Here is a 24,639-nt window from a genome sequence, read left to right on the forward strand (position 1 = left end):
AAGATTTCCGGATTTATCTGGTTTGTACAAAATGAATTTAAACCTAGATGATGGGGAAGAGGTTAACATTCAGGACTAGTTTTCTTCCTTTGGGGAGGTGGTTGATTCAACTTATTCCAACTTATGTGTCCTTGGGTCAAGCCCCCTCTGGCTCAAGTTGAGGGGAGTTAATCAGGAGATACAACTGATGTTCACAGCTCCAGGTACAGAGTTTTTCATTTGTTACACACCACGTGAAAATGCTGCTTGCATTTTGACAGCTGTGAGAGGTTTTATCGCAACAGCTGAGACAATCTAACACCATCAACATTCAAAAACATCAATTCACTTGATCTCCCAATGTTCACAGACCCTTTAAAAAATTCTAGTATCTGAATCCATCTTGTTTGTCTGTGTCAATAAGTAATCAGTTGCCCTACCACGACAATGTTTTGTTCAAACCTTTTTCAGGTACATTATTTGTAGACAAACAGAAGCTCCCCCTTTAATAGTGAGGCAACGATTACATTTCACAGTTATTTCTGAGTACCATCATAAGTGATTGAAAAGAGCAGTGGGATGCCTGTCTGAGGTAGAATATAGGGGGCCTTGATTTTACATCTATTCAAATTGGCACCTACCTCAATAATGCTTCAACAGTATGAGTTGAAGTCCTCTGCTCAAGTCATTGGAGCAAGACTGGCCTTGGCCAAGATTTTCTTCAAAATTCAGAGCTTCTTTCTTGTAATACAAACTGCAGAGCCCACCCTCAAACTTCCCAGTTTTGCAGGGACAGGAAGGGAATGGAATTTGGATATACATGAGTGGTTCATGGAGCCCAGCTGGCCTTTAGCATCATCAGCAGCATTCAATTATAGAGTTATAGAGATGTATAGCATGGAAACAGACAACGTTGGTCCAACTCGTTCATGCCGATCAGATATCCTAAATTAATCTAGTCCTATTTGCCAGCACTTGGCCTATAACCCTTCAAACCCTTCCTATTCATATATCCATCCAGGTGGCTTTCAGATGTTGTAATTGAACCAGTCTCACTACTTTCTCTGGCAGCTCATTTTAGACACGCACCACCCCCTGTGAATAAAGTTGCCCCTTAGGTCCTTTTTATATCTTATCCCTCTCACCTTAAACCTCTAGTTTTGGACCTTCATACCCTGGGAAAAAGACTTTGGCTATCCATGCCCCTCATGATTCTTATAAACCTCTATAAGATCACCCCTCAGCCTCCGACACTCCAGGGAAAACAGCCCCAGCCTATTCAGCCTCTCCCTATAGCTCAAATCCTCCAACCCCGGCAACATCCTTGTACATGTTTTCCCCTGGTTTTTCTCCACCCAAGGAGTCTCTTACCAATTATTCCTGTCTTATTTCTCATAATACCCAGTCTAAAATTACCTGTTCACTAGATAGCTCCTAACGTATTGGTCCAGAAAACCATCATGTATAGACTTTAGAATTCCTCCTCTACAGCATTGTGACTCATTTGATTATCCCAATCTATGTGCAGATTAACATGCCACCCACATTTAGAGACATTCCTTTACCACATTATCTCTGCACCAATCTAGCAAAACAAGGTAATGTCTACAACTGCATGGAAAACAGCCAAATGTGAAAAATATAGCAACTGACTGGCATAGGCAGTGGTTAGTGACCACTGTAATAAGACAGTAAAGACAGGAAGTGAAAGTAAATAAGGAGAAATATGATTAAATTCATAAGTAATACAACACAGCTGCTCCCTAGAGACTGAGATATCATAGTTTCAAATGAAGAGTTGTGATAGGACGATCATATTGACTGTGGAGTGAAGTGATTGTGTTAAACATCCACAACCCAAGTCCTGACAGACAATTCATCTTACAGACCTTCTCTTTTGTTCTTTTCTCCATGCTCCCTCATTTCCCCTCCTTAAAAGTGGTGATATTTTTAACTTCTCCTAGGTCGGAGGAAAGTTTATGACCCTGCAACATTAAAATTCTTTCTACCTCCACAGATTTGCCCGGGCCTGCCCATAATTTTTCGGCAACTTTTATTACAGGTTTGTGAAAGCAATTCATGCTTCATTAAGTCACTTGTGTTTTTTGATGAGTTAACAGAAAGGGCAACACGGTGACTCAGTGGTTAGCACTGTTGCCTCACAGCGCCAGGGACCTGGGTTTGATTCTATCCTTTACAGTTTGCACGTTCTCCCCATGTCTGTGTGGGTTTCCTCTGGGTGCTCTGGTTTCCTCCCACTGTCCAAAGATGTGCAGGTTAAATGAATTGGCCATGCTAAATTGTTCAGGAGTATGTAGGTTAGGTGTATTAGTCAGGGGAACTATAGAGTAATAGGTCTAGATGGGTTACTCTTCAGAGGGTCAGTGTAGACTGGTTGGGCCTAATGGCCTGATTCCATACTGTAGGGATTCTGATCCAAAGAGTTGATGAAGAAGGTGTGGTTGACATGTGATCTTGCAGGTTTGGGTAAAATATTGTAATATCAGTTTGTGTGCAAAACTAAAATCCATGTGATGGTAGCAGTACAGATACAAAATTGACTGGAAAATTGTGTACAGTTTTGGCCTTTTGTAATTGAAGAACGTTTGCATTGGAAGTAGTAAAAGGAAGCTTTTAGACTGAGCTTTTATGGTGAGAGGCTGAGTAAATTGGGCCTATATTCTTTGGGGTTTGAAAGAATGAGGGATGATCGCATTGAGACACACAGGATTCTGGTGGAGCTGTGAAGGATATACATTCAGACATTGTTACCCCTGGTTGGAAAATCTAAAACACCAGGGCACATTCAGCGGAAGGAGATAAATAGATTTTGGGCTAGAATTGTAAAATCTTTGCTTTCTCTTGAAGCAAAGGATACGGGGAGAGGGTAGGAAAGAGAATGAAGCCTCAGATTAGCCATGTTCCCAAATTGAATGGTGGAGCAGGCTTGGTGGGCTGAATGTTCTCCTCATGTTCTTGTGTCTGAATGATAGGAACCACAGCCCAATGGTCGTGAATCGTTAAGAGTAAGATATATAATGTGGTTCCACAGAGATTGGTACAAAGACCTTTACTTTGATTGGTTTATGTTAATGGTTTTGACCTGGTGTACAGTGTACAACTGCAAAATGTACAGATTATACAAAATGAGCTGTGAGGTGGTAGGGGCTGTTGGGTTTGGAAGGTGCTGTTGAGGAAATATTGGTGAGATACTGCACTGTATTTTCTGGATGATACATTCTGCTGCTGATATGTGTTGGTGATGAAGGCACCAAATATTGAAGGTACTGATGGGGTGCCAGATTGCTTTGTCCAAATGGTTGTCCATTGTTGGAACTGCATTCATCCAGGCAAATGGGAAGTATTCCATCACACTCCTATCTTGTAAATGGTGGACATACTTTAGGGAGTCAGGAAGTGAGTTATTCACTGCAGAATTTCCAGCCTCAGACCTAGTCTTGTAGCTGCAGTACTGAGACAGTATTGATTAGTCCAGTTATGTTTCTGGTCAATGGTACCTTCCTAGGATATTGATGCTGGGGAAATTAACGATGGTAACACTGCTGAGAAAAGGCACATTTTGTCAATCTTTCTCTTGACTGATTAATTGTAATCATCATTAACTGGTGCATTCCCATGGCAACACCTCTACCAATCACAGTCCATTTGCCCAACAATCAGTACTCTCCTCTCATACAGTATAAATTTTGGTTTTCCCATTGAAATTGGTATTCTTGCAAATTGTCCTGAGGAGTTCAAGGTGAAAAGCTTCAACAAAATGTATCTTTTATCAACAGTGCTTAAGTTCTGTATTATCAAAGTGAATATTTGATGGTAATATTATTAAATGTCAAGGTTCCCACTTGTTGGCAGGTGGTAATTGTGCAGAGTGAATGTTACTTGTCATATATTAGCACAAGCCAGAATGTTGTCCAGGCTTTGTTGGAAATGAACAACTGCACTGCCCTCCACCAAATGAACTGCAGTAGTTTGTACCACCTTCTCAAGAGCAATTAGACAAGGAAGCCAGTGATGCCTACATCACAAAGACAGGTATTTTTAAAAGACAGTGAGGTTGTTATGTCAGGCTTTTAAAGGGAATGCTTTGGAACACTGGGAAACACAAAACAATCTGAAGAGACCTACCTATTGATGAGATCATCCTGCCTGGGACTGACATGCTTCCAGTCTGTCAGGTTGAGGAAGTGATCATGGAAGTAATGCAGCTGGAGGATACAGGCCAGGAGGAAGGTCGCAGGAAGTGACATATTAGCAAACAGTTCAGCAGTGTCATACTGCTCCAAGCCCAGGTCTTTCAAACTGAGACAAAGAAGAGGATGGTAATTTTCTTTTCACCTAGCTCATTGGTTTGAAGAATTTTTGTAACATGCTGAAGCAACAAAAGGCCTAATTAAATAAAAAAGCAACAACTTCTCTGTCCATTAAATGCTCAGACCTTGGCATTTCAGTAACTGACAGGGTAAACCTGGTCTTTACCTCCAGGGTAGTAACCTGGGTGAGTGGATCACTCTCTCATTGTAAAACCCAAATTATTAAATGAATGGAATGAAAACTCAGTGACTCTTCAATGAATGGTGGATCAAATCCACTGGATTATTAGCCAGATGACATCCTAAAGGTGTTACTCTTGCACACCCAGATTGTCAGTGAGGCTGCACCTGGAGTAGGTGCTAGTTACCCAAACATCTCACAGGCCTGGAAGCTTTACCTCTACTTTGAACTATTGTGTTGGGGCAATACAATGTCCCAAGGCATTTCACAGGACATTGAAAGGATGAAAAAAAACAGATTTTTAAACTGGAACTCATGCAAGACTGGGAGCCAATGTAGATCAGTTGGGGCACTGGACTTATTGGGAGTTTGGGTATAAACAGAGATTTGGGTGAACCCAGGTGCAGGATTGGTGTATCATTTTTATTTCATGTAATGTATTTAATGGTTGCCATAGACTGGACTGAAAGCATTTGTAGATGTAGAGATTACATGACTACAATAGCCAACTAGCATGAATGTGCCTCAGCATCTGTTTCTCATCTCCTTAGGATAATGACTCTATTTCCTTGGTATAAGATGCCATCCTAGGCTATCACTTCACCTCTACCTGACCAGCATTCTCTTCTAATAACAAGGATGTCCTTGACAGTTTTGGACCATCCTTTTATCATTACTTCCTGCAGCACTTGGAGAGACTGCATCTTGTTACTTGATTTGAGTTAGGTGCTTTTCTTCCAGATTTAATGTCTCCACTGGGCTGGCTGACCTCAGACCTTTGTTGAGCCATTGCTTCAGTGGAAGCTGGGAGATTCCACATTTAGTTCTAGCATTCTCGATTTTGTTCCTTGGGTGTACTGTTCCTGACAGCACGTCAGGAATGTGCATTTGCTTCCCGTGCTTGTATCCCATGTCCAGATGATAGCTCTAGAAATGAGGTAACATAATTTACAGACACTTTGCGTATATGTGTTTTGAGGAAGATCTTCAGAAGTGGCTTGTAGCTGCACATCCACTGTAACACTGTCTCTCCAAAACTGGTTCTAATCAGAATGTTCATGAGTAAAGTCAGCAGCTAAGTCCTCTTTCTCAATCTGAGCATTGAGCCATTCAGTTTGTATCAATGCCCTTGGATGTCAATCCATCTGATTGTCCTCCTTGTTTCATAAGGGTACTTCCAAGTCTGTCTCGCTGGCATTACTCTGTCAATGAGGAAGTCACTCTGCAGTACATCTGTACTGGCACGGTCAGTACTGGGTGTTTGATGTTCGTAAAAACTGCTTCTCATTCTGCGCCCAAGAACACTGCACGTTAAGAGCAGTGAGTTGTGGCGAGGTTCACACTCTGATGACAATTCAGACAAGAACTTTGTTGAATAGTTCACAGATCTGATGAATTGTTGCACTGCTTTCATACATGTTGGTTACTGCATCTTTGCTACAGCACTCACCTTGCTGAGGTATAGGAAACGATCTTTCAGTGTCAGAACAAGATCCATGTACTTGACATCAAGCACTTCAACTTTTTGTTTTGTTCAGCTTCTGGATCATCTGGCGAGCTCTTTCTAGCTGTTGCAGTAGATCCTGATTGGGATCAGTGATGGCTTTTTCCATTGTGTCCCCACATCCATAGATTGGTTTGAGCTATAGGGAGAGGCTGGATAGCTGGGACTTCTTTCCCTGGAGCATTGGAGGCTGAGGGATCACCTTATTGAGGTTTATAACATCATGAGGGCACAGGTAAGGTGAATAGCCAAGGTCTTTTTCCAAGGGTAGGGGAGTTGAAAAGTACAGGACATAAGTTTAAGGTGAGAAGGGTCCAAAGGGTCCTGAGAGGCAACCTTTTCACACAGACAATTGTGCATGGATGGAATGAGCTGCCAGAGAAAGTGGTCAAGGCTGGTACAATACAATATTTAAAATACTTCTGGATCAGTTTAGAGGGATGTGGTCTAAACGCAGGTAAATTGAACTACTTACATTTGGGATACTTGGTCAACATGGACATGTTGGACTGAAGGGTCTGTTTCTATGATGGATGGCTCTATGACTCTATTAGCAGATCACCTACAATAGTTTCTGTTACAGGAAGATCACGGACTGTTCTGTAACATCTACACTAGTACTCTTTTAGAAATGCCAAACAGCAGACATGATTATCTGTATATCCCAAATGTAATCCAGAATGTAGTTAGAGAATAGCTACTTTCATCCAGCTTCACTTGGGGGAACCATTCCTTGCACTGAGGATCCTAAAGAACTTTGTCTTGCCAAGTCGTGGTCCTGAAACGTTGACTTCTCCACCTCCTGATGCTGCCTGGCTTGCTGCGTTCTTCCAGCCTCCTGCTTGTCTACTTGGCCAAGTTGTGGCAAATGATTGGCATTTATTGGATCATTTGAATTGATGCATTTTTTCAGCTTGCCAGGTTATTTCACTGCTCCCTGCTGCTAATCCAGGCTCCAGGAGCTGTCACTCCAGGATTAGTCCCTTCTTTCTCAGCTTCTCGACCTTGTCTTTCAGACCGGTCTGGGACAGTCGCTGGAACTCTCCCCTTGGTAGGTGCAGTGTTGGTCTCATACTCTTATCTACTCCGAAAGGATATTCACCAGGAAGAGATCCAATCCTTTGTAATCTTTTCGGATCTGTTCAGTGGCTAATGGATTTATGGCCTCTGAAGTGCTGCAGATCTCTCCTGGTATGTGTCGGCTAATCAGCAGCATTCCCTCTAACTTTCTTTCGGAGTTGTGTAGGCCGCTAACGTTCAGGCACAGCAGCAACCTCTGGGACTGGAGGTCAATGCTGAGATTGATGTGCTGATACAAATTGCCACACACGGAACCTTAGAACGGTTGTTCTGCTTAAAGGGAACACTGGTTGCGAGTCTAGGCTTCAGAATTATTTCAGCTGAGATGCGTAGAATTTGCTTAAGGTCCACTATCAAGAACTCCAGCTTTTTGCTCTTTCCAATGCATTGGGTTCTAAACTTTAACTGTCTCTTAAAGGGTGGCACGGTAGCTCAGTGGTTAGCCCTGCTGCCTCACAGCACCAGGGACCTGGGTTCAATTCTACCCTCGGGAGACTGTCTGCGTGAAGTTTGCACATTCGCCCCTATGTCTACATGGGGGTCCTCTGGTTTCCTCCCACGATCCAAAGATGTGCAGTTTAGGTGAATTGGACACGCTAAATTGTCCACAGAGTTCAGGAATGTGTAAGTTGGGTGCATTAGTCAGAGGTTAAATGTAGGGAAATGGGTCTGGGTGGGTTACTCTCTGGAGAGACAGTGTGGACTTGTTGGGCCAAAAGGCCGGTTTCCACACTGTAGGAATTTTATGAATTGTCCTCTTGAGGTAAGTATCTTTTCATCACTTAGTCTTAAGCTGACATTCGAGAGTTTATTTTTGGATCACCACCTCGCACAAAAATAAAGTTCACAATGTTACATGTCGCTCTGACATTTCCCATTCACTTAATGTTCTTATTGTGCAGTCATCATTCCAACAGTAGTAGACTCACCAACTTTAAAGGCATTTAAATGGTCATTGGATAAACATATGGATGGAAATGGAATAGTGTAGGATAGCTGGGCTTCAGATTGGTTCCACAGGTCGGTGCAACATCGAGGGCTGAAGGGCCTGTACTGCGCTGTAACGTTCTATGTTCCATGTCCTATAACAGCTGGAAGCCATTTATCACCTTTAGACCAGGTAATGCCAATCTTTTATATGGCGTAGTGAAAATCATCAGAATCATCTGCTAACAACTCTCCAGTAATCATCTTTCTCAGCTTGCTTTGCCTTTTCCTAGCTAATCAATTGTGTACAAAGTGACTCAGTTTCTGCTGTTAGAGTGTGGCTTTTCCCCCAGTGGACATGCTTCTTTTGAGGAAGTTTTGGTTCTGAGGAAGGGTCATTTAACCTGAAAAGTTAACTCTTAATTTCTCTCCACAGGTGCAGCCAGACCTGCTGGCAATTTCTAGCACTTTCTGTTTTTGTTGCTGATTTCCAGCACCCACAGTTCTTTTGGGTTTTAGGCTTCTTTATCTTGGACGTGGCGTCCTCTGCAATATTTACCAGCTGCCCTCTGGCCTTCACCTTTCTGTTGGCCCTTCTGGAAATGTGCCTTGCATATTCCAACGGTGTTTTTTCACTCAGCTTGGAATACCTCAATCTAATAGAAATCTAATAGCATGTCTCCCATTAATACCCTCTGGCTGATAGAGTCATAGAGATGTGCAGCACGGAAACAGACCCTTCGGTCCAACCCGTCCACGCTGACCAGATATCCCAACCCAATCAAGTCCCAACTGCCAGCATCCGGCACATATCCCTCCAAACCCTTCCTATTCATATACCCATCCAAATGCCACTTAAATGTTGCAATTGTACCAGCCTCCACCACATCCTCTGGCAGCTCATTCCATACACGTACCACCCTCTGTGTGAAAAAGTTGCCCCTCAGGTCTCTTTTATGTCTTTCCCCTCTCACCCTAAACCTATGCCCTCCAGTTCTGGACTCCCCGATCCCAGGGAAAAGACTTTGCCTATTTATCCTATCCATGCCCCTCATAATTTTGTAAACCTCCACAAGGTTACCCCTCAGCCTCCGATGCCCCAGGGAAAACAGCCCCAGCCTGTTCAGCCTCTCCTTGTAGCTCAGATCCTCCAATCCTGGTAACATCCTTGTAAATCTTTTCTGAACCCTTTCAAGTTTCACAACATCTTTCTGATAGGAAGGAGACTAGAATTGCACACAATATTCCAACAGTGGCCGAACCAATGTCCTGTACAGCTGCAACATGACCTCCCAACTCCTGTACTCAATACTCTGACCAATAAAGGAAAGCATACCAAACGCCTTCTTCACTATCCTATCTACCTGTGACTCCACTTTCAAGGAGCTATGAACCTGCACTTCAAGATCTCTTTGTTCAGCACCAATCCCGAGGACCTTACCATTAAGTGTATAAGTCCTGCTAAGGTTTGCTTTCACAAAATGCAGCACCTCGCATTTCTCTGAATTAAACTCCATCTGCCACTTCTCAGCCCATTGGCCCATCTGGTCCAGATCCTGTTGTAATCTGAGGTAACTCTGTTCGCTGTCCACTACACCTCCAATTTTGGTGTCATCTGCAAACTTACTAACTGTACCTCTTATGCTCGCATCCAAATCATTTATGTAAATGACAAAAATTAGAGGACCCAGCACCAATCCTTGTGGCACTCCACTGGACACAGGCCTCCAGTCTGAAAAACAACCCTCCACCACCACCTTCTGTCTTCTACCTTTGAGCCAGTTCTGTATCCAAATGCTAGTTCTCCCTGTATTCCATGAGATCTAACCTTGCTAATCAGTCTCCCATGGGGGACAATACTGAAGCCCATGTAGATCACATCTACTGCTCTGCCCTCATCAATCTTCTTTGTTACTTCTTCAAAAAAACTCAATCAAGTTTGTGAGACATGTTTTCCCATGCACAAACTTGACTATCCCGAATCAGTCCTTGCCTTTCCAAATACATGTACATCCTGTCCCTCAGGATTCCCACCACCGAGGTCAGGCTCACCGGTCTATAGTTCCCTGGCTTGTCTTTCTTAAACAGTGGCACTACGTTTGCCAACATCCAGTCTTCCAGCACCTCACCTGTGACTATCGATGAAACAAATATCTCAGCGAGAGACCCAGCAATCACTTCTCTAGCTTCCCACAGAGCTCCCGGTTACACCTGATTAGGTCCTGGAGATTTATCCACTTTTAACCATTTCAAGACATCCAGCACTTCCTCCTCTGTAATCTGGACATTTTGCAAGATGTCACCATCTATTTCCCTAAAGTCCATATCCTTTTCCACAGTAAATACTGATGCAAAATATTCATTTAGTATCTCCCCCATTTTCTGTGGCACCACATAAAGGCTGCCTTGCTGATCTTTGTGGGGCCCTATTCTCTCCCTAGTTATCCTTTTGTCCTTAATATATTTGTAAAAACCCTTTGGATTCTCCTTAATTCTATTTGCCAAAGCTTTCTCATGTCCCCGTTTTGCCCTCCTGATTACCCTCTTAAGTATACTCCTACTTTCTTTATACTCTTCTAAGGATTCACTCAATCTATTCTGTCTATACCTGACATATGCTTCCTTCTTTTTCTTAACCAAACCCTCAATTTCTTTAGTCATCCAGCATTCCCTATACCTACCAGCCTTCCCTTTCACCTTGACAGGAATATACTTTCTCTGGATTCTTGTTATCTCATTTCTGAAGGCTTCCCATTTTCCAGCCATCCCTTTACCTGCGAACATCTGCCTCCAATCAGCTTTCGAAAGTTCTTGCCTAATACCGTCAAAATTGGCCTTTCTCCAATTTAGAACTTCAACTTTTAGATCTGGTCTATCCTTTTCCATCACTATTTTAAAACTAATAGAATTATGGTCGCTGGCCCCAAAGTGCTCCCCCACTGACACCTCAATCACCTGCCCTGTCTTATTTCCCAAGAGTAGGTCAAGTTTTGCACCTTCTCTAGTAGGTACATCCACATACTGAATCAGAAAATTGTCTTGTACACACTTAAGAAATTCCTCTCCATCTAAAACCTTAACACTATGGCAGTCCCAGTCGATGTTTGGAAAGTTAAAATCCCCTACCATAACAACCCTATTATTCTTACAGATAACTGAGATCTGTTTGTTTCTCAATTTCCCTCTGACTATTAGGGGGTCTATAATACAATCCCAATAAGGTGATCATCCCTCTCTTATTTCTCAGTTCCACCCAAATAACCTCCTTTTTAAATTTCTGCCTAACTCTCTGCCTAACTCCCTTCAGAGTCTCATAAATTTCATAATTTCATAGTGTTCATAAATTTCTCGAATTTTTTAAAAATCTCTCAGTGAATTACTCTCATGACAGAATCTCTTAATGCCAAAGACAATCCTCGGAAGAAAGTGAGGACTGCAGATGCTGGAGGTCAGAGTCGAAAGTGTACTGCCGGAAAAGCTCAGCAGATCAGACAGCATCCGAGGAGCAGGAGAATCGATTTTTCGGGGACAATCCTATCTCTGATGAGAAAATCTTTCAGTTGTTTAAACTCTCAGGATTCATCTAGATACTGAGGAATGTTGATTATCCAGCATTCGATTATCCTAAACTCAGATTATCCGAACAAGATTGCACGATCCCAATGTTTGCCTATCAATGTTGTCTGGAACTCGATTATCCGGAATTCGATTAACGGAAAGAAATACTCCCTGCCAATGTCCTTCGGATAATCGAGGTTCCCCTATATCAGTGTGGTCACAAACTAATCAGTGGTCTCCTCCTCCTGACCTCTTCTGTTGTTTGTCCACACAGGTTAGGGCAGGTAAACTGGGAAGGTAAGAAGCATATGGGACATGCCTAAGTATAAGTACAAAATGCTTAGGGATTTTTCTAACTGCAGGGAAGGCCAAAATTCCAATATTTGTTTGCTTTTCATGTACAAAGATTATACAGAACTGCATTAATTGTGTACATACATACATTTTTTTTTAATAAAGTATATTTTTTGCAATTAAAAAAGAACTAAAACTAAACTCTTTACCCATGAGAGGAGGTACATTAAAGAGGTTTGCAAGTTATTAAGTAGAATAGGAAAGACTATCCCCAAACGTTAGTTTAAAGTGAACCCGAATTATAGGAAAAGGAGGAATAACTGTAAAGTGGGGAAGTGATGAGTTAGCAGTCTACCTGTCCTCCGACATCCCCATTTTCTGCTGAAAGAGCCAAGACACAGTTTGAAACTGATAGGTGTAGATTGTGATGAGCACCAGCATTGAATATGACACAACAGTGATCCAGAAATACCTCAGGATTTGGCGCCACCAATCATAATGTACCTGTAAACACAAAAGGGAGGAAGAAATTTGAGAGACCAGTGCAGTTTCAATAACTCCTCCAGCCTGAGCAACGTGTTACTGACTGCTCCTTGATTGGTACTAATCCAGCTCCTCGCATTGGCTCAATAACTTTCCTCCCCCACTCTTGCCAATCACTCCATGACTCACTAACACCTTTCCTGAGCCCTCAATTACTGAATGTAGATTAACATCTGAATAAGAGGAGGCTCCACCCCACCCCCCCAACCCCCCCAATCCCCACCACCCCCCCGGCCTTTTGAGCCTCCGTGCCATTCAATAAGATCACGGCTGATCTGATTTTAACCTCAACTCTACATTCCTGCATATCCCTGATGAGACTCATTCCTGGTTAATAAATAATCTATGAGGAGAAAGTGAGGTGTGCAGATGCTGGAGATCAGAGCTGAAAATGTGTTGCTGGAAAAGCGCAGCAGGTCAGGCAGCATCCAGGGAACAGGAGAATCGATGTTTCGGGCATAAGCCCTTCCTGAAGAAGGGCTTATGCCTGAAACGTCGATTCTCCTGTTCCTTGGATGCTGCCTGACCTGCTGCGCTTTTCCAGCAACACATTTTCAGCAGTAATAAATAATCTAACTCTGCTTTAAAAATATTTGAAGATTCAACATCCACTGCCTTTTGAGGAAGGGAGTTCTAAAGAGTCTACTGATGTGAATCCATTCCTTCATATTGCAACACAGTAACTCTTTCCTGATGCTGAGTGTTACTCATTGTATTTCCACTAATGCTATCACTATCACTGTGCTAGGATTGATCCCATTGGTCCTAGTCATTGGAAGAGTCAAGAGTTGTACAGGAATAGACCCTTTGGTCCAGTTTATTCATGCCAATCAGATATCCTAAACTGGCCTAGTCCCATTTGCCAGTATTTGGCCCATATCTCTCTAAACCCTTCATATTAATGTACCCATCCAGATGCCTTTTAAATGTTGTAATTGTACCAGCCTCCACCACCTCCTCTGGCAGCTCATTCCATACATGCACCATCCTCTACGTGAAAAGGTTGCCCCTCAGATCCCTTTTATTATCTTTCCCTTTGCAACTTAAACCTATACCCTCTGGTTATGGATACCCCTACCCTGAGGAAAAGACCTTTTCTATTCACCCTGTCCATGCCCCTCGTGATTTTAATCGACATGTCTAAGGTCACCCTCAGCCTCTGATGCTCCAGGGAAAGTAGTCCCAGCCTATAGCTCAAACCCTCCAGTCCTGGAAACAAACTTGTAAATCTTTTCAGAAGCTTTCAAGTTAACAACATCTTGCCTATAGCAGGGAAATCAGAATTGAATACAGTACTGAAAATGTGGCCTCACCAATGTCTTGTACAGCTGCAACATGACGTCCTAATATCTATACTCAATGTTGTCACTAATGAAGGCAAGCATCCCAAATGCCTTCTTCACCACCCTGTCTACCTGCAATTCCACTTTCAAGGAACTATGCACCTGCATCCCTAGGTCTCTTTGTTTGGCAACACTCCCCAAAGGCCATACCATTAAGTGTGTAAGTCCTGCCCTGGTTTGCCGTACCAAAATCCCACACCTCACATTGAACCTTTTTCACTGTCCACGATACCAGCAATTTTGGTGTAATCTGCAAACTTAATAACCATACCTCCTATATTCAAATGTGAAACCAATCCACGTGTGTACTTTCACCAGGTATAAGGATTACCGTGTTGCATGAGTTTGAGATCATTAGGTACAATCCGGGAACAATTCCCATGTCTGATCCCTGCACCAGAGTGTTGCACTCACAGTGAGTTGGCACCATGTCTGCTCAGTATACACACAGCAAACGTAGACCTACCTGATACAATGCCACACAGAAGAGAAACAGCACGATATAAAGTATTTTATATACCACGACTCTGCCATGGAAACTAATAATGATAAACATGGCTGTGCAGAAGTAGATCCAGTACTTTATCAAAAATCCCTTCACCACAGATCCAAGCACTGCCATCGAAGTCCCGTCTATCTGTGTACTCTCTGTAGACAGAACCAGAAAGACAAACAGAAATATGGCATGTTAACTGTTACCAGGGTTATTTCACTCTAGTACATGCCATTTCACTCAATGTGGAGCTCAAAGTTGGGATGAAGACAATTGGTACTTTCAAGATTGGGATTGATATATTTTTGTTTTGAAAAACCATCCAGCGTTAAAGATGTAAAGCAGGTGAATGGAGTTGAGATCAGACATGATTTAATTGAAGGACAGAGTTGGGCTGAAGGGCTGAATGACCCACTCTTGGAACAAAGTCAAAGAGGCACCGCAGAAGCAACAGATACCAGTGAGAGTGAGACTCTTCAACAGTGTTTGGGCACACGAATAGCACCCTTCTTAAGAATAGAAGCTACGATTGCACTGTAGCACACTGAGGGAGATGCAGTCAAAAGCAGGGAAATTTATTCACAAGCTTCAAAAACGTGAAGGTGGGGGAGGCTGGGCTGATTGTGTACTGGGGGCAGAGAGGAGATTGCCACCTCTTGGTATAGAAGGTGTAGGGAACAGGCCTCAGACAGGCATCCCTTCCTGTCAGGCTGCAGGAATCAAGCTGCCTGGTCCACATGTGGATTTGAGTGTGGAGCTGCTGGCATCCTTGTTCCTCCCATTGGTGCTGATCACTAACTGCCAGTCCATGCCAAAATAGCGTATATCTCACATGGAGAGCGGGTGGATTTGTCAGAGGCGTCTTCCTGTGTGACCTCGTTCAGGAAAAACAGAAACTCTGTGATGTCTTGTTTCCCAGCGCTGGGGCTACGGTCCTGATTCCCGGTGACAGGGCGACAGTGCCGATTCCCTGTGACGGGAGAATGACCCCTTTTCCCAGTGAAGAGGGAATGGTCCCATTTCTCATTCGTGGGATTATCCCATTTCCTAGTGAATACAAAATGCCCTCCATTTTGGGAGAAGTACTTAGTTTCAGTATCAGATCAGGAAGATGCAGTCAAATGTTACAAAACTGCTGAATTTAACAAAGACTGTAGGATTTGAAATTAAATTAAGATTGTAGATAATCCTGCTTCATGGTCAGCAGTGCAGCTACCAACCTCCTTTGAAAAATTCAAAAAGGCAATCACAGCAATAGATAGATAATTCCTTCCAAACACTTACGTAGGATTAAGCAACACTTTGGTTGAAAAAAATTCCTATTTAGGGATTTAGTTTGCAATAAGCAGTTACTTGAAGTTTCCCTTCAGACAAAATCTAAGTTTAGTTTGCACTCACATCTTGATTGCATACAACAGTTATCATTACACAGATTTGGACTTTAAAAACGCTTCTTAACCTGTTTAAATAACAGAAAAAGGATTCTAACAATGTTGCCACAAAAATCATGGTGCAGTGATAGTCTTAAATCTCTAGTTTATATTTGCAAAACGGAGATGGCACCATCTGTCTCTAACCAGTTTTGAAGTTTTAGATCTTCAATCTTAGTGCTTTGCTTTGGAAGAACAATTTTCTGTAGACACTCTAAAGAAACTGAATTCTATGACTTATATGCTAGCATTAGAGGTACAATTAGTTCAATTAAAGTTACTCATTAGCAGATGTTTCCTTTTAAGAAAGGTCCTTTCACCGGATTTCTATAGCTAATTAACAAACCTTTGCATCGCAAGCTATTTACAACTGAATGGACACCATCCAAACCAAACAGAGGACATCCTTTCTCTTCATTACCTAGTTTTATGAAAATTCCCATAATATCACTGAGATCTCAAGCAGCAAAAGTACCTATGCCCTCTAGGGTGAGAGAGGAAAGATATAAAAGAGACCTAAGAGGCAACTTTTTCACTCAGAGGATGGTACATGTATGGAATGAGCTGCCAGAGGAAGTGGTGGAGGCTGGTACAATTGCAACATTTAAAAGGCATCTGGTTCGGTATATGAATAGGAAGGGTTTGGAGGGATATGGGCCAGGTGCTGGCAGATGGGACTAGATTGGGTTGGGATATCTGGTTGACATGGACGGGTTGGATGAAAGGGTCTGTTTCCATGCTGTACATCTCTATGACTGTAGTGACTGGGAGGTGTCCTGTTTGTAAATACCACTATTTTCCTCACTGCTTTCAGTTTCTGACGAAAGGTAACTTGACTGGAAACATTAACCCTGTCTCTGTCCCCACAGATGCTGCCAACCTGCTGAGTTTTTCCAGGAAATACTGTTTTGATTCCACACAATTTAGATCCCTACCCATCCTGATTCCACACTTGGGAGCAGAATGAAACCAGTGTTTTCCTTTCCTTTAATTTTCTGTCCTTTTCTGAAGACACAATTCCCAGAATTAGGAGAAGGCAATGTCCTTTTGCTGCTTGAGATCTCAGTGATGTTATGACACATTTCTGGAACAGCTGGGACTTGAAACTGGGTGTCCTGTCTCAGAGTTAGGACACTGCCAATGCACCACAAGAGCACCCATCCTGACCACTAGATTCTGGGAATGGGTGACAATAGTGTCCCCATATTAATGTCATCGACTACAGCTGAATGACCCATCGGATGTCACTGTGAGCTTTATCTCAGATATGCTCATTGAACAGGGTACAGAACAGTAAACAATCAGATTACTTGATTGGGAAGATGTCACATTTAGGGGAATGGGAAAATAGAACCAGCCAGGTAAACCAGAAAGAAAAAAAAGTGGCAAGAAAGATTCACATAAAAACTTGAAATAGAATCCCTCAGTGTGGAAACAGGCCATTTGGCCCAACAAGTCCACACCAACCCTCCAAAGAGTATCCCACCCAGACCCATTTCCCTACACCAATTACTCTACATTTTCCCTGACTAATGCACCTAGCTTACACTCCCTGAACACTACAGGTAATTTAGCACGGCCAGTTCCTGCACATCTTTGGACTGTGGGAGGAAACCGGAGTGCCTGGAGGAAACTCATACAGACACAGGGAGAATGTGCAAACTCCTCATAGACAGCTGTCTGTGGCTGGAATTGAACCCAGGTCCCTGGCATTGTGACGCAGCAGTGCTAACCACAGAACCACCATGCTGCCCCCAGAAACAGGGACTAGGAACTGGAGTAGGTCATTCAGCCCATCAAGCCTGCACTACCATTAGATCATGGCCGATCATCTACCTCAATGCCACTTTCACACACTATCTCAATCTCCTTTCATGCCCATCATCTCCATAACAGCATCCGTCATGAACTTGCTCAATGCTTGATATACCATATGTTGCTGGGGCAGAGAATTCTGAAGATTCACTCTCTGAGTGAAGAAACTTCCACACCTCAGTCTGAAATAGCCTACTACCTCTCCTGAGATTATAGACAATAGACAGTAGGTGCAGCAGTAGGCCATTCAGCCCTTCGAGCCAGCCACCATTCATTATGATCATGGCTGATCATCCACAATCAGCATCCTTTTCCTGCCTTATCCCTATAACTCTTGATTCCACAATCTTTAAGAGCTCTATCCATCTCTTTCTTGAGAAGAGATTATCTCATCTGGTTTGAGCTTCACTGGTGAACCATCTCATCTACGTCCATGGCTAGTGTGTCGCTCAGAACAGCGTCAACAGAGCAAGTTTAATTCCTATTCTGGCTGAGGTGGACTTGAGGTCTTCCTCCTCTCCCTGGACCGTGAGTGTGGAAGGCAACTACAATACACACCACTGAGAGAACAGGCCAGAAACACTATTCAGATTCAAAGAGCCTTATGGCCTACTCCTGGTTTTCCTTTTTAGTAAAGCAATAGCAGGTAATGAGCCAAGGTCCTGTTCTCCGGAACATTAGACATGACAATAATGACAGAATAAATAAGACTGGTTCCACTGATTTAAGATCAAAGACGAAAGAGTCACAAAGGATTTGAGGAGAAGGTTTATGTTTATGACATCTGAACAAGTCTGACACATCCAACTTTGGAAAGCAAATTGAATACGACACTTGAAAAGAGAACATTACAAGGCTGAGGACAGGGCAGACTGAGGGGATTAACTTCAAAGAGCTAGCACACTACCTATGGGCTGAATGGCCCCTTTTGCCTTGCAAGATTCTAAGTTAGATTAAAGGATGCAGCTGACAAGAACAACTTTTTTAAAGCATCATTACCACAGAGCCACATTCTCCATTTAATCGAGACACCCCTGGCATTGAGAAACACCGTCTACTTCATCCAAGAAAGAGAGAATTCACGAACCAACACAGACCATGATCCTGGTAAAATGGAAAACTCTCTCACCTGTCCCCTGAATGTTGATCTCACTTAGTGATATATGCATTCTTTTTCTCATTTCCTCTTTTTCGGTCAAGTGTTGACGCAGTAAAAGCCAAAAGGTGAAAGTGTAGATGACCTGCAACATGGGACATGTACACGTACTCAGCAACTAATTCCCAACATCAAATCCAAAATCATCCCAGCCTGCTGCATCCCTGCATCATCCTCTTTGGTTTTTAATGTATTGGGCCCATTTTTAATCATGAAATGGAAATGTCCAGTTTGTAGGGAACATTACCAGACCACAAAGGGATTGGATAGAGGAGAGAATGAAGGCTGCCATTCAACCCGAGAAAACAGCCAATCGATAAAAACAAAGGATGACTCCCAACTCCAATAAACAAAACACATCACTAACCAAAGGTAAGGCAACATTCAAAACCCATCATTGAGCAGTGAGGCAGACTGGAAATCATTTTACAAGTAGTCATTCCCAATAAAAACCTTTAGCCTTTTGTTTCCAGGCAGTGACTGGATTAGTTTGATCAGAGACTGGTGGCACAGAATAATACATTTGACTTCTCGTGTACCAGGGGTTGTCAAACTTTTTTTTTGCTGAGCTTCATTTCCCACTGCATGCGCCCCTTTTTATTACAAACAGTCCTCTTGCCTAATTAGTGTTGCTGGAGCCTCTCATTCTAAATACCTTACCGTCAGATTAACACCAGTCAGTTTAACTCATGTTTCCCAATGGTGGAGAAGCTTCGAAAGACAATTACTCGGAATAGAATCAATAGTCACACAGAAAACAAGTTGCTAATGAAGAGTCAGCATGGATTTCTAAAGGGGAAATTGTGTTTAACTAACTTGCTGGAATTTTTTGAAGTGTTAACAGAAAGGCTTGATGAGGGTGGTGCTGATGATGTAGTGTCCATGGATTTGCAGTAGTTTGATACAAACTTGTGAGAAAAGTTAGAGGTCATGGAATAAAAGGATCAGTAGCAACATGGACATAAAACTAGCAGAGTAACGGTTAATGGATTTTTGTTTGGGCTGGAGGAAGGTTTTCAGTAGATTTCCTCAGTGGTGACAACTTGCTTTTCCTGATTTCTAGTAATGATCTGGATTTGGGTGCAAATGGCAATTTCAAAGTTGATAGATAATATGAATTTTTTATCATGGAAAACTAAAGTGAACAGATGAGAACTCCAAAAAGACATGGAAAGATTGGTGGAGTGGACAGATAGATGGCAGACGGTGTTCAGTGCAAAGTGATTTTGATAAGAAGGACATGGGCTGACAATTTAAAAGAGGATACAATCCTGGAGGGGGTGTAGGAGCAAAAGGACCTGGGTGTCTACATGGACAGATCATTGAAGGTGCAGGACAGGTGGAGACTAGTAAATAAACCATAGTGTTCTCAGCTTTAATAAAGGCACAGAGTACAAGGACAAAGAGGTGATGTTGAAAATGTATAAGATATTTGTTAGACCTCCATTGGAATATTGTGTAAAATTGTGGGCACACCATGATATAAGAAAGATATGAATGCATTAGGGAGTATGCAGAAGTGATTTTAAAAAGTGATTTCGGGGATGAGAAAGTTCAGTTATGGGGATGGATTGGAGAAGTTGGGACTGTTCTCTTTCATAAGAAGAACACTGAAAGATGATCTTATAGATAGCTTTCAACATCATGAGAGATCGGGACACAGTGGATAGGGACAAATTGTTCTCGCTCACGAAAGGATCAAAAACAAGTGGGCACAGATTTAAAGTGATTTACAAAAGACAAAAATGTGATGGGAGTAAAAACATTTCTGACAGAGTAGTTAGGATCTGGAATGCACCTTCTGCAGAACAGGGGCATTGGATGATTATTTGGGTAGAAATACTGTGCAACAGTATGGGGAAAAGGTAGGAGATTGGCATAAGGTCCAGATGCTCATTTGAAGAGCTGGTGCAGACACAGGGGGCTGAATTCTCTTCTTTTACAACATGATCATTTGGTGATCCTTTCTCACTTTAACTGTGTTGAAACTGCTCTCAACAATTTAGTTTATCATTCTCTGGGAAATTCCTCAGACTGGCTTCATGTGGTGGAATCCATGTTGCCCTATAAAAGTGATGCCAGGAAATTGGGAATAGGATTTGAAGAGCGATCCAGACAAAGTCTCATTACAATGCATGCCACGTAACACGTGTCAAATTAATTATAATATATGGCCAAAAGAATACGTTCTGTGTTTGGAATATTGTAGAATTGTATCCCATACAGTCCAGAAACCAATTAGGATGACCAGCCTGCCTTGGTACTGTACATCTTATATAATTTAACATTTATCCAACCATTTAATAATTCAAACTTCTGTGGTCTTTACTGTTTATATTCCAACTGTTTGAAGAAATGTTTTAATCACATTAGATTAGATTAGATTAGATTACATTACATTACATTACAGTGTGGAAACAGGCCCTTCGGCCCAACAAGTCCACACCGACCCGCTGAAGCACAACCCACCCATACCCCTACATTTACCCCTTACCTAACACTACGGGCAATTTAGCATGGCCAATTCACCTGACCCTGCACATCTTTGGACTGTGGGAGGAAACCGGAGCACCCGGAGGAAACCCACGCAGACACGGGGAGAACATGCAAACTCCACACAGTCAGTTGCCTGAGGCGGGAATTGAACCCGGGTCTCCGTCGCTGTGAGGCAGCAGTGCTAACCACTGTGCCGCCCACAAATTCTCTGGTTGGCAATTAAACTTTCACCTTCTCTGTGTTCCCACCAGTACCCCCCCAGTTTCCCCACCAAACATCGCCCAATAAGCCACAGTGTGGGATCTCTGGCATACCTTATTTAACTCTGATCGCATCCTGCTGTAACAATGGGTTTGATGCTGAACATGATTAGTATTTATCATGCTGTATACAAACCTTAGCACCGAGGTGAATGCACGGTGTGTTTGAATGCTTCAGGTCAAAGTCGATCAGGACAGTATTAGAGATTGTGGGGAAGAGCTCAGCCTCAGTCAGCTCCAAGCCTGTAATGAACTGCTGAGTTAACAGCAAGTTCCCATAAACCGTCAGAAAGGGAGAGCTCAGTTTTGCCCATCGCTGACTGTCTCGTAACATCCAGATCACACAGGACCAGATCAAAAGGACAAAGGTCATCCAGCTAATGTAAGTAATGCTCCAGATCTGCAGAAACATGAAATTATTGAAAGTTTCTAAACCCTCTCTCCCTCAAAGGTCGTCCAACAGAGGACCTATTAACTTCATCACTGTCCCAATACAGTAACGGAATGACCCCCAGAAATCCGAAGCTTGAAGTTTCAAAGGATGATGATTGTATTGCAACATAAGATGCTGAGAGACCTTACCAGAATGTTAGCCAGGGAAATCTCGAACTGGGAGCACACAATTTCAGAATCAAGGACCGCCTCTTCAAGATGGAATTTCTTCTCTCAAAGGGTCATGAATCTTTGGAATTTTCTTTCCTAGTGAACTAGGCGGGATCATTGAATGCATTCGAGGCTAACACAACAGATTTTCAAACTATGGGGGGAGTCCAAATTTATCAGGACCAGACAGGAAAATTGAAGTCAAGATCAGATCAGCCATGAGCCCATTAAATGATGCAGCAGGGCTGAAGGGCTGAATGGCCTGGTCCTGTATCGCCTTATGTTGAATGTATGTTACAGATACAGATTATATTGCATTGTTCACTTTGGATAAAGTGGAGTGTTGAAGGTGACTTAACTGATTCTGAAGGTAATTACTCAGAGAATAGTAAGGGTATGGAATGCTTTGCCTGCAACGGTAGTAGATTCACCAAGTGTAAGTGCATCTAAGTCATCATTGGACAGGCAAATGGACATACATGGAGTAGTGTAGGTGGGATGGGCTTTAGATTAGTATGACAGGGCGGCACAACATCGAGGGCCGAAGGGCCTGTACTGTGCTGTAATGTTCTATGTTCTCTGTTCTATGTAATTAGTAACCCTCAATGAAGGGTTTAAATTTGAGAAATAAGTTCAATTTTGAAGAAATATTAAGGAAAAATGAGTGAAACTTTTTTTATTGAATTGGGAATTAAACTTTCAATTAGATTATCAGGCTAAAGTATTAAATCTGTATTAAAACAGTAAAAATACATGTTGGAAACAATTTGAAAGATAAATAACTGTGGGACATTTTAATCCTTGTGGATACAGTGAGATGGGGAAAAGAGAAGTAAGATGTAAAGATAAGTAGATGGTGATGAGTGATAATGTGAGAAAGTAAGGAAATAGAATTGAGGTATAAATTGGGAACTGAGGGATGGAGTGAGAAGGTGAGTAGGGGAAGAATAATCGATCACAAAGGATAGATCAAATAAATAGTGAATATTTGACGACACATTACACTTTGATTTGACTCCAAAACCCAAAAGATATTTGCAGAAAACCATTGAAATGTTTTCAAATTTAAAAATAAGCACAAAAATGAATATTTACATGCATATTCAGGTCTTGTGACAAAAACAATCCTTGCACTTGAATCCAGTGTGTTCACAGCAGTACATGAATCTGGGATCTCACACAGCCATCTTAATGAAGATGTTTATTACTATTGCAGAGATGTAAAAGGTGGTGTGTGCACAATGTGTTTCCCCAAAACCTGGCATCAAACTGAAAGGTTCTTTTTGATGTCACGTGCAATTTCTCACTAGAGGTTTATTCTCCAGCTCTCAATAGCATCATAAATCTAACACTAGCAAAGACTGAAAAAGGAGCCATAGTTTTACTCTTACCATCATGAATATGAGTGCACAGATGTAACTCTGATGCATTATGAAATGGCTAATGATCGTCATGTTGCTGGGTGGGTTCCCAGAATCTTCATCTTTTATTTCCATCTCTGTGAAGGTTTCTGCAGGAAAAGCAGGATAATAGATATAAACAGTGTCCGGGAAGATTCCAAAGAGCAATGCAAAGATGTGGAGAATAACAAAAAGGACTGACCCAAATTGTTACTGATTGAAGCTAGCAACAGATAAGCTGAAGCGTTGCTCTGCAGAAAAGGTAACAAAATAAAATACCTTATCAAAGTAATCAAATAATCAGACTTCAACGGAGAATGGATCAGGCAAACTGAGAATAAGTCAATGATGGGTAAATTGTTGGAGAGGATTCTGAGAGACAGGATCTACATGCATTTGAAGGCAAGGACTGATTAGAGATTGTCAGAATGGCTGTGTGTGGGAAATCATGTTTCACATACCTGATTGAGTCTTTTGAGGATGTGAAGAAGATAGACATTGTCAACATGGACTTTAGCAAGACCTTTGACAAGGTTCCACATGGTAGACTAATTGGTAAGGTTAGATCACATGGGATCCAGGAAGAGCTCGCCAAGTGGATACAAAATTGGCTTGACAGTAGGAGACAGAGGGTGGTGGGAGAGGGTTGGTTTCAGGACAGGAGGTCTGTGACCAATGGTGTTTTGCAGGGATTGGTGCCAGGTCCACCTTTCTTTGTCATTTATGTACATTATTTGGATGAGAATATAGGAAGCATGACTGGGAAGTTTGTGGATGACATCAAAATTGGTGACATTGTGGACAGTGAACAAGGTTGTCTAAGAGTACAAAGGGACCTTGATCAAGTGGGCTAAGGGCCTGAGGATTTGCAGATGGATTTTAAGCGAGATTAATGCAACATATTGCATTTTGGTTACACTGGACCTACACAGTTAATGGCAGGGCCCTAGGGAGTTTGTTGAACAGAGTGACCTAGGGGTTCAGGAACATAGATCCTTGAAAGATGCATTGTAGGTAGACAGGATGGTGAAGAAGGCATTTAGCACAACTGCCTTCAATGCTCAAACCCTTGGCTACTGGAATTGGGATGTCAGGTTACTGTTTTATAGGATGTTGGTGAGGACACCTTTAGAGAATTGTGTACCGTTCTATTCGCCCCACTATAGGAAGGACATTATTATATTGGAAAGGGTGCAAAAATAGATTTACAAGGATATTACCGGGACTGGAAAGCTTGGGTTATAAG

The 24,639-nt window shown here is 42.3% G+C and overlaps 1 protein-coding gene across 1 annotated transcript in view; it reads right to left on the reverse strand.

Moving 5' to 3' along the window:
• Positions 1 to 23,489, reverse strand: part of LOC122559893 (piezo-type mechanosensitive ion channel component 2-like) — a 222,866-nt gene extending 199,377 nt beyond the window's left edge. Inside the window, exons 1-6 of the mRNA XM_087994623.1 lie at positions 23,385 to 23,489; positions 21,527 to 21,790; positions 18,608 to 18,719; positions 14,207 to 14,388; positions 12,210 to 12,358; positions 4,126 to 4,299 (exon numbers count right to left, since the gene is read on the reverse strand). Coding sequence (XP_087850749.1) covers positions 4,126 to 4,299; positions 12,210 to 12,358; positions 14,207 to 14,388; positions 18,608 to 18,719; positions 21,527 to 21,790; positions 23,385 to 23,489 — 986 coding nt within the window. The remainder of the gene's footprint in view (positions 1 to 4,125; positions 4,300 to 12,209; positions 12,359 to 14,206; positions 14,389 to 18,607; positions 18,720 to 21,526; positions 21,791 to 23,384) is intronic.
• Between the last annotated feature and the right edge of the window lie 1,150 nt (positions 23,490 to 24,639).

Source organism: Chiloscyllium plagiosum, unplaced genomic scaffold, assembly GCF_037043375.1.
Source record: "Chiloscyllium plagiosum isolate Xiang-an unplaced genomic scaffold, Cpla_swu_hap1 HiC_scaffold_15, whole genome shotgun sequence".
NCBI lineage: Eukaryota > Metazoa > Chordata > Chondrichthyes > Orectolobiformes > Hemiscylliidae > Chiloscyllium > Chiloscyllium plagiosum.